Source organism: Numida meleagris, unplaced genomic scaffold (genome assembly GCF_002078875.1).
Source record: "Numida meleagris isolate 19003 breed g44 Domestic line unplaced genomic scaffold, NumMel1.0 unplaced_Scaffold180, whole genome shotgun sequence".
Classification (NCBI taxonomy): Eukaryota; Metazoa; Chordata; class Aves; order Galliformes; family Numididae; genus Numida; species Numida meleagris.
In genome coordinates, this window is record NW_018363597.1 from 664,376 (window position 1) to 675,069 (window position 10,694).

The 10,694-nt window shown below is 54.6% G+C and overlaps 2 protein-coding genes across 2 annotated transcripts in view; both read left to right on the top strand.

Moving 5' to 3' along the window:
• The window catches only part of LOC110390697 (GTPase IMAP family member 8-like), a 685,191-nt gene that overhangs the window by 227,100 nt on the left and 447,397 nt on the right, over window positions 1-10,694 (top strand). The window lies entirely within an intron of this gene.
• LOC110390692 overlaps window positions 7-10,694 on the top strand; it is an 18,336-nt gene continuing 7,648 nt past the window's right edge. Inside the window, exons 1-8 of the mRNA XM_021382110.1 lie at window positions 7-94; window positions 214-612; window positions 2,270-2,396; window positions 4,057-4,170; window positions 4,404-4,532; window positions 5,807-6,710; window positions 8,051-8,182; window positions 8,799-8,937. Coding sequence (XP_021237785.1) covers window positions 71-94; window positions 214-612; window positions 2,270-2,396; window positions 4,057-4,170; window positions 4,404-4,532; window positions 5,807-6,710; window positions 8,051-8,182; window positions 8,799-8,937 — 1,968 coding nt within the window. The 5' untranslated portion in view covers window positions 7-70. The remainder of the gene's footprint in view (window positions 95-213; window positions 613-2,269; window positions 2,397-4,056; window positions 4,171-4,403; window positions 4,533-5,806; window positions 6,711-8,050; window positions 8,183-8,798; window positions 8,938-10,694) is intronic.

Genomic DNA, 10,694 nt, shown 5'->3' on the forward strand with positions numbered 1-10,694 from the left:
CCCGCCCGGCTCCACCCGGCCCCTCCCGGCCCCGTTCCGCTCCGCTCCGCTGTTCCGCGCTTGCAGGGCCATGGCCGAGTGGGCCCCCGCTCAGGTAAGCGTTTCCCGCCCCGCTCCGCGCTCGCGCGCCGCTCCCCCCCCTTTCCCCGTTCCCACAGAGCCCGCGGGCGGGCCCGGCTCGCCTACCCGTGTCTGTGTGTGTCCTCCCCCCAGGACCTGGAGTGGGCCATGGAACCCCAGGAGCTGTCCCTGGAGCAACCCCTGGCCGCCCCCGAGGAGGGGCCCGGCGGGGAGGCCGAGCTGCCCGCCGCCGAGATCTCGGTGACGCTGGTGACGGAGGTGCAGGCCGTGGACAGGAAGGTGGAGGCGCAGGCGGCCCAGCTGATGAACCTGGAGGGCAGGATGAGGATGGCCGAGAGCAAGCTGATCGGCTGCGAGAGGACGGCCGTGGAGTTCGGCAACCAGCTGGAGAGCAAGTGGACGGCCCTCGGCACCCTCATCCAGGAGTATGGGCAGCTGCAGAAGAGGCTGGAGAACATGGAGAACCTGCTGAAGAACAGGAACTTCTGGATCCTGCGCCTGCCCCCGGGGGCCAAGGGGGAAGTCCCCAAGGTAACGGGCCCTGGGCCGCGTTGGAGACCTCACCTACCCAGTGGTAGCGAGGTGGGGTCAGCCTCTGCTCCTGGGTGACAGCGATAGGACGAGAGGTGATGGCATCGGGTTGTGCCAGGGGAGGATCAGATTGGATATTAGGAACAATTTCTTCTCGAAAGAGCACTTGGGCTCTGCCACAGACTGCCCAGGGAGTGGGGAGGTCACCATCCCAGGGGTTGTTTGAGAACTGTGAGGATGTGGCATTGAGGGACATGGTTTGCTGAGTCTGGTAGTGAAGAGCTGGGGTTGGACTTGGGGATCCCAGAGGTCTTTTCCAACCTCAGTGTTTCTGTGTCGTGATACAGAGCTTGTGCACGTAATGCAGATTCCAGAACCATAGGAGTTGGGAGAGACCTCTGCAGCTCTCTCAGTTCACCCCCCCTCTAATGCAAGTACCCAGAGCAGAGTGCATGGGGAAGTGTCCGGGTGGGTTTTGAATACCTCCAGAGGAGACTCCACCACCTGTCTGGGCAGCCTGTGCCAGGGCTCTGCCACCCTCATGCTACAGAAACTCCTTCTCATGTTCAGGCAGAGATATGTTCCTCTTTATGCCCATTGCCTCTTGTTCTGTTGCTGAGCACTGCTGAAAAAACCCTGGCCTCATTCCCCTGACCCTCACCCCTTAAACATTTATATGCATGGATGAGATCCCTTCTCACCCTTCTCTTCTCCAGGCTGAAGAGCCCCAGGGGTCTCAGCCTTTCCCCATAAGGGAGTTGCTCCAGGCCCCAGCCACTGTGGATGATCAGCACACAGCTCATCTGCTTATTGGGAGCACCAGCACGGGTCCTTCTGTGTGGCTGCACACCCCTGTACATGTACTTGACCCAGCGCATGGATGGGTCACTGTTTGGGACAGGCAGAGAGACACAGTGTAGCTCGTCCCCGCATCCCTGCCTGTATTTGCACATGCACACCCAGTTCTTGTTCAGAGGAGAGTGCAGAAGAATTGTGTCAGAAATTGAGCGGAAAAAGAGCTTGCGTTTTATGCTATGCTAAAAGTGTTGTCTGAAGCACGGGGAGATTGAATGGGGGCAAGGATTAGGCAGGTGATGGGGGGAAAACATCATCATACCCCTTCACCAAGCTGCCGGAGCCGAGCCGAGGGCATGAGCCAGGCGTGTGGGAGTTTGAATGAGAAAACATCCTTAGATGTTTTCAACAAGAGGCTCTTGGAGTGGATCCAGAGGAGGCCACGAAGATGCTCAGAGGTTGGAACGCTTCTGCTGTGAAGACAGGCTGAGAGGCCTGGGGGTGCTCAGCTCGGGGAAAAAAAGGCTCCAGGAAGACCTCATTGTCTTTCTAGTACATAAAGGGAGCTTATAAATGAGAGGAAGTGAGACTTGATATGGGCAGATCACTACAGGACGAAAGGGAATGGCTTTAAACTAAAAGCAAGGAGATTTAGGTGGGATGTTAGGTAGAGATTCTTTACTCAGAGGCAGTGAAGCACTGGCACTGCCCTGCAGCTCTGGGGGTCCTGGCCCCTGGGCAGCCTGAGCTGGGGGGGCAGCCAGCCCACTGCAGGGTGGGTGGAACTAGATGATCTTTCGAGTCCTTTCCTACCTAAGCTTTTTTATGAAAACAGCTGAATATATGGTGCTTCTAATTGCAGGTCCCCATGGCATTTAACGACACTTCATTTAGCTTCTCGGAGGACGAGTGGAAGAACTTGAACGAGTGGCAGAAAGAGCTTTACAGGCATATCATGAAGGGCAACTACGAGGCCGTGATCTCGATGGGTAAAGGCTGGCTGGGGCTTACCCTGTGCTTTTTGGCATCGTGGGTCCTCCAGGGCCAGGCTGTGCCTGGTGGATCCGGGAGGGTGGGTGATGAGCAAGTCTGGCCAGGTGTTACGCTGACTTTCAATAGCAGCCCCAGAGATCAGCACTTTGCTCCTCACTGTGTTAGTTGTGCAGTGGATGGATGTGTTGAGCAGTGCTGTGACTCTGTCTTTCTGATGGTCTCCGGCCATCCAGCAGGATCCGTGAGAGGACCTGGGTTATGAGGAGGAGGGAAGTGAGAGACCCTCAGGCTCAGTAACAATGGGAAGAAGGGGAGCTTCATGGTGATACGAAGGTCCACAGATGTACTGTGCTGGGTGCATCAGCTCGCTGCTGCTTCGGGCGAGTACCAGCAGTTCTTCCCAGCCATGTCTGTAGATCTGCCCTCCCATTGGCAGAACATTTCCTAGGGAAGAAGAGCACGGTTTGTCTGCCTCGGTGCTCTGCCTCACCACCAGCCTGGTGCTGGAGAACGTTTCTGGTGCAAACTGTTGCAACGTCCGCTCCTGCAGGTCTCAGCCTTCTGCTTCACTTCTGATGGCCCAGGGCAGCGTGTTCCGTGCTGCACGAATGTGCCCTGCTGGCTCCTTCCAGGACTGTGCTGCAACTCTGGGAGCCCTCATGAAGCCTTCAGGCACCTGTGTATTTTGAGAAATGGTGCTGCCTTGGCTGGACTTCATTATGGGAGCGCAGACATCCCTGGCAGACAACCGTCCTGCCCTCTGGTTCTGTGCAATCCATGTCTTTCCAGCTTTTTTTTTTATTATTTTTTAATTTTTTGGGGGCAGTCCCTGTGTACAAGAGAAAAAGGCAAAGGATAAATACTCCCCCCATTCTCCCGTGTAAACAACAATCCTGCTGTGAAGGTGCAGGAATGTAATAAAAGTCCTACTGGAAGGGATCTGTGGGTCTGAGCCTGGAGCTTAGAAAAATGTATCTGTGCTTAATCTGAAGGTTCCCTTGGTTTTGATGAATTGGGTTTAAGGCTAGGTCCTCGTTAAGGCTAATGGATCCAGCAGAGCAGTGGTGGAAATCAATACCCAGAGGCTCACGCTTGTTGTTTCAAAATTAAGTTTCCGCTCTCCATGCTAGGGGAAATTTTAATTTTCCCATTTCCCCCACCAAAATCCACAAGCAGCCTGTGACTCGGACGAGTAGGAAGGAACGGTTCTGGCTGTGGCAATCCGGGGCTGGAGGGAACCGTGTGGGGAGGGCACCTCCGCTGCTGCCGCTGGCTGACAGCTCTGGTTCTGACCCCAAGCTGAAGCTCCCATTGCAATGGATCCGCGGACTTTAGCACAGAGGAGAAGAGAGGAGGCCTGAAGGTAAGCACAGATGCATTTTCTTATTCTGCTCCTCGCGCTGCAGGCTGGGAGGTGCTTCTCACCTGAGCAGAGTGTGCTCCTGCAGTCTGCTCATTGTCCCAGGGCCCAGACAAGGTGAGCGGTGCAGGCATGTGAGAGCATCTTCTTAAGTCTCTGTTTCCATTACCCGTCCTCCCCAGCAGTGAAGGAAGGTCGGTGGGTGAAGGTTTAAGGTTCTCTGCCCTGAAGGAACAAAGGAAACACTCTGATTCCTTTTTTTTTTTTTTTTTTAATTTTTTTTTAAAAACATACAGATACTGCAATTTCAAAACCTGACCTCCTGTCGCGGATTGAGCAAGGAGAGGATCCCAATGCTGAAGACCAGGATGACTCTGAGGGGGGAGAAACCCCTACGGATCCCAGCACTGGTGAGACATAAAGTTCCTGGGTTGCAGTGGGGTGATGGAAAGCAGATACATTCTGTCTGTGCTCTTCCCCTTGCTTCTGCTGATATGAATTTTGCCAGCACTGTCCGTGGGCACAGGGGTAGCTTTGCTCTGCTAGCCAGCTCCTAGCTGCTGCTGTCATCTCTCCTGAAACCCTCTTGAAGCAGCTGGAAGGTGTGAGCAAAAACTCAGGTTATTCTTCCTCCTGTGCACAGAGTTTTTCTTCCCCGGTCCTGATGACAACTCGTGGAGTAAATATGAAGATACCCTGGCTGAAAGTCACTACGGTTCTGAAGAAGAAGAAGAAGAGGAAGAAGAAGAGAGCATGGAGACCCCCAATACATGTGAGTTAGAAGCGCAGAGCTTCACTGAGCGCCGTGCAGAGTGGCCTAGGGGCAGATAGAAGCGCGCTCAGGCTCTTGGCTCTGGCTGGGACCTGTCCCTGCAGGAGATCCTGCCGTCATTGTGGTCTCTGCCAGGCTTGCCTCAGGCTCAGCATGGGAGCTGGATGACAGCCGTTGGCAGATGGATGACACACATGCAGAAGGAGCTCTGGTACACGAGCAGCAGGCTGTAAAAGCAGCTGTGGGCTGGCTGGGGGTGCAGGGCACCTGCACGGTGTTGGATCGCTCAGTGAGGTAGCACGTTTGGCCAGCCAGGAAGTGGAGATGGGCTGGAGCATGCAAAGAGCAGGCAAGCTTCAGTGGCTTTAGCAGCAGTGTTCTTACAAGTCTTTTTCACGAATGTGTAAAGTGATATTTTTCACAGCTTTTAGTTGTCAGCCAAATGTGAGGCTTTTTTGTGGAGCATCACAGGGCATGTCCTTGTCACTGCCTGTCCCTCCATGTCCCTGCTTTGAAGCATGGGAACACAGAAGCCGCTTGGGGAAGCGCACCCTGCTAGGACATGGCTTTGGTTTCCTGGCCTTGTTCTCACAAGCAGCTGAGCTGCTCCAGCCGATGCTTTTCTTAAATTTCAGCCTGATGCAAACCAGTCAGCCTGTTTTCAAGCTGCACGTTTAGGTGTTTGGCAATGTGACAAGCAAATGGAGAGCCTCATGACAGGGAATGCTGAGCAGTCTGCTCTGTGCGCGCAGACGTGGGCACGCCTTTATCTTTGTGCACTGCAAAAACCTGTGGTTTTTTTTCAGACCTCTTTCCTATACCCCCAGATCCTCTGTGCTCTTTTCATCCTGCTTGCCGGGGTCATTGGCAGGAGCACTGAGTAACCATGGGAGATCATTCAGCCCCAGGTCTAAATACTGTACAAGTCCCAAAGGAAAAGAGGTTTTCTACCCCTTCCCTCGATTTTTTTTTTTGTCTTTACCCTATGCCACGTGCTCAGTGACATGGTCTAGTTCACCTCCAACTGAGAAACCCACTTTTTCCCTTTGTCTAGCTACACAGAGAGGTCTTATCATCATACTGTCTGAGCTTTCCCAAGAAGTCAAAATAGTTTGGCTTTATTTATACTGCAGTACTGCTTAGCTCCCAGCTGGGACTTGCAGCCCTGCAGTGCCGGGTACTGTCTTGAGTGTGCAAAGCAGAGATCACCGCAGTCTAAATCGTGAGGCTGTTCTTATCTCAAAGAAATGACATGAGTGTCTCTGCTCCGTCAGATGCACAGCAATGTGACGAGGAATGTCCCGACAGCCTTGAGCTTCCCGGCTCGTTAGCGGGAAAGTGGGATGATGTTTTCTCAAACCCGGAGGAGGAGTTAAAGCCGAGCAGCAAGAACCGGAGCGGGTCGGGTCCACAGCAGAGAGGTGCAGCGGGCAATGGGCTGAGGCGCTCCTCGCGCCGAGGGAGGGAACTGACAAAGAAGGAAGCTCCGGAAGAAGTGGCCGCTGAGGAGGGGCCGTACATCTGCTGCGAGTGCGGGCAGAGCTTCCTGGACAAGGAGCTCTTCGCAGCCCATCAGAGAGAGCACGTGGACGAGGAAGCCTGCACTTCTCTGGAAGCCGGGGAAAGCTTCAGGCAGAAATCCAAATCCTCTGCGAAAGGCCAACGCTCCAGACCGTCCAAACGTGCCAATTCGGAGAAGGGCTCCGGCTTCAAGTACGGCTTTGTCAGGCCGAACAACATGGTGGAAAGACCCTACACCTGCTCGCAGTGCAAAGAGAGCTTCAGCCTGGAGGTGAGCCTCATCTTGCACCAGAAGCTCCACACGGGGAAGGGTGACGGGCCGCTGACCTGCACCTACTGCGGGAAGGACTTCCGGGATCTCTCCAAAGCCATCCGCCATCAACGCATCCACACGGGGGAGCGGCCGTACCAGTGCACGGAGTGCGGGAAGAGCTTCATCCGCCGGGACCACCTGCTCAAGCACTGGCGCGTCCACACCGGGGAGACCCCCTACCAGTGCCCGGTGTGCGGGAAACACTTCCGCTACAAAGAATCCCTGAATTGTCACCAGAAAATCCACTCCCGCAACCCCCGGCCCATGGATGAGTCGTTGCAGCACAGCCTGGAATCGGCCACTCAAACTGGCCTTTTCTGTTTGAAAACAGAAACTAAGCAGTAGCGGTGGGAGGCCGGGGCGGAAGGGCTCGCAGTGACGTAAACGGTCTAGCCGGTGGACGTGCAGCATGACTGGAGGTGAACTTGTATCGCAGCTAATCCATGTGGTCTTGCTTACCAAGCCCGCTTTGTTGAAGCATCTTAGGAATTCCTTTAAAAAGAAAAAAAAAAACAAAAAACTCTGATACGAAGGCCTGGGCACCTCTTCAAGCCTGCGGGCTTACATGGGACTTCCATGGCAGCGTAGGCCTCGTACTAGTTGTCCCCTACGCAGGTTTGGATTTTGCCTGTCGAGAATGCTCTTGGGAGATTCTCTGGGGATCTGTATTTAGCAGGTGTTTCCCCACCTATCTTTGTGCATATTCAGGAGTGACAAGCTTTCGCTTTCATTCTTTTTCTGCTCGTTTCACCACAAGGCTGGACGAGGGAGGGAGGGAAGATGCCATTCCCGGGCCGCCGGCCGCCCGCTCCGGCTGCAATGACGCACCTCGAGCAGCAGTCCCGCGCCACGAGGCCGGGCTGCCATCAAGGGGAGAGAGGCGAAGCAGAGCCGTGGTTAGGGGCGTGACGCAGAACTTGTCGAAGGCAGAAAAGCGGAGAGGAGAGAGCAGCGAAGAGCAAGGTGAGAAAAAGAAGGCGGAGGAGGAAAGGACGGGAAGGAGAAAGGGCTGAGGACATCGGAGAGCAGGAGGAGTCGGGAGGGGCAGCGTGTGGGTGCGTGGAGGCGCAGTCGGGTCTCTGGCCCCAAGAGGAGATGTCTCTGTTCTTTCCAAGGACTTTGCTTGTGCCAGTCGGGCTGTTGTTTCCCTTGGGCCTGAGGGAGCAGCGCCGCTGGTCTGTCATAGGAACTCCAGCTGTGCAGGTGGTTTTACTGTTATTTTATTACTGGGTTTGGTCTCACACTCAGGTAAGTCAGACAAGTGAAAGGAACTTCTCCTAACCCCTGTAAAGAGCTGATCGGTTTTTAGTTAATCTAGAAGTAGTACGTTGTTGTTGTTGTTGTTGTTGTTATTATTATTATTATTAATTATTATTATTATTATTATTATTATACAATGAAATGTGTGGCACTATATTTCACCATGGATCTGAAACACTTAAATGTATGCGGTAACTGACCAGAGTTTTTCAGACGTCTCTGTAAATATCGGTTGAATTTGGAACTAAGTGGTGTTGTTCTCAAGGTGACTGTAAGCAGTGTCTCTTCCGCTGTGTATCGTTGGCTGCTGATTAGTGGTTGTGTTTTGTAATAACTTTTGTAAAGTCTGTCAATACAGTGTTTCCATTCTGAAGCCCGTGTCGGGTGAGTGATCCCGGCCCCGTTCCCTTCTCCCCTCTCCCAGTGATGACTGCACGCACCCGCCTGCCAGTTCCCAGCATTTCCAGGGAGCTTGCAGAGCTGGTGAACTGCACCAGCTGAGCGAGGGCTGCACCGTGCACAAGCACCGCTGGCACGGCCAGGAGCTGCTGCAGAGGTACACAAACACTGCTGGACCTCCAGCACTGGCCCCTCATCGTGTGGGCCCTGCTGGGTGCCCCATGGCCGCGTGTCCCCCCAGTGCTTTGGCCACCTCTCCCCGTAACACAGAGCTGTGTGCTGCAGGGTGGCAGCCCCGGCGGCGCGCTTGGAGGCTGCACGTTGGCTCTGGCTGCAGCGGAAGCTCCGTTTCCTCCTTGTCCCACCCGGGAGCAGCTCCTGGGCGGCTGCCCAGCTCCTGCTGCCGCTGGCAGCTGTCCCATCCCGCTGGCCTAGGGTTGAGCAACCTGCTCCCATCCTTCCTGGTTGGCACTGGGACCTGGGACAGCAGTGGTGGCCTTGTCCTCATCTCTCTGCGGCTGATGAGGCTTTGCTAATGGGACAAAAAGATTAAACAAAATATATACGCAATAAATACAAACACATCTCTGGACAGGGGCTCCCAGTTTCGGTCCCTGCTGCCATCGTGCCCCAAAGCCCAGGTGTGCTGAGCACTGCGTGCCCCATTTCGGCATCGCAGCAGGGGATGCTGCCTCATCCCGTCCCCCTCACCCCCTCCCTTTTTCCACAATCCAAATGGTTTCCTGCCCATCCTCACACCTGGTGTCACTAAGTTCCCTCACTGTCACCCTGCGCCACGAGGTCCCCAAGAACAGGAATTGGAACAAGGCCTCGTGCCACATTTGGGGACTGGATGGGGCTGAGAGCACGCGGCTGCGCCAGGATGGGATGGGGCAGGGTGGAATTGATGGGGTAGGGTAGATGGGGTGGGAATAAGACGGATGGGATGGGACACGATAGCGTGAGAGATCACAGTATAGACAGGATGGAATGGGACAAAATAGGGTGAGAGATCAGAGTATGGATGGGATGGGATGAACAGGATGAGACACATGGGACAGGATGGGAATAAGATGGATGGGATGAAGGCACAACAGAACAGGATGGATGTGAGAGATCAGTATGGATGGGATGAGATGGAATAGAATGGGACACGTGGGACGGAATGGGTGGGATGGGATATGGTGAGCTGGATAGGATGGGCTAATATGGGATGGAATAGAACAGTATAGGGTGAGACAGATGGGACAGGATGGATGGAACATGGTGAGGCAGGATGTATCAGGACAGGATAGGACAGGATGGAATGGGATGGGAGGAGATGAGGTGGGAAGGATGGGACAGGCTGGGACAGAACAGGATGGATGTGATGGGACAAGACAGATGGGATGGAATGGAGTGAGGTGAGAGAATGGGACAGCATGGGACAGGATGGAAGGGGGCACAGTAGAACTGTTGGGAAAGGGTAGGTGAGAAAGGATGGGATGTGGTGAGATAGGAATAAGATGATGGGATGGGATGAGGTGAGGTGAGATGGGATGAGGTGAATGAGAGCACATTAAAACAGGATGGGTGGGATGGGAAAAGACGGCGAGAGATCAGAGAGGATGGATGGGATGGGATAGATGGGATATAATGAAATGGATGGGATGGGACAGGCTGGGAAAGGATGGGGTGGATGTGATGGACACGACGGGTGAGATGGGGTGAGAGAACACGAAAGCATGGGACAGAAGAGAATGGGATAGAATGTGATGGGACAGGATGGATGGGGCAGGGTAGAATTGACGGGGAAGAGCGGATGAGATAGGATGGGATGGATGGGACAGGACAAGACAGAATGTGAGATTGGAGGGGATGGATTGGTTGGGATGGGACGGGATGAATGGATGGGATGTGGTGGAATGGATAGGAAGGGACGTGATAGAATAGGACAGGAGGGAAAGAGAGGAGATGAGACAAGATGGGACAGGACAGGATGGATGGGATGAGACAGGACAGATGGGGTGGGCTGGGATGAGAGCAGAATAGGACAGGATGGATGAGATGGGACAAGAGAGTGTGAGAGATCAGAGTACAGATGGGATGGGACAGGACGGATGGGACGTGGTGGAATGAGAAGGATGGGATGTAACAAGGCAGGCAGGACAGGATGGAAAGAGATGGGATGGGACAGGGGAGGACAGGCTGGGACAGTGCAGTGTGTATGGGATGGGATGAGGTGAAATAACATGACAGCACAGGACAGGACGGAATGGGACAGGGCATAAAAGGATTGCCAGGGCAGCGTGGGTGATACAGGATGGGACATGGTGGGATGGGATAGGGTGAGAGAACACGACAGCGTGGGACAGGACTGGATGGAAAAGGATGGGATAGAAAGGGATGGGACAGGGACGGGATGGGACGGGCAGGGTGGAACTAAGGGGGCAGGGTGTATGAGACAGGATGGGCCACGATGGGATGGGAATAAGATGGATGGGGTGGGGTGGGGTGGGGTGGATGAGAGCACAACGGGATAGGATGGATGGGATGGGACGAGACAGGGTGTGAGATCCTAGAGGATGGATGGGATAGAATGGGACAAAGACGGCCGGGCCGGGCTGGGGCTGCCCGCCGCCCCCGCGGGCAGAGCCGCGTCCCCATCCCTGCGTCTTTCACGGAGCCCC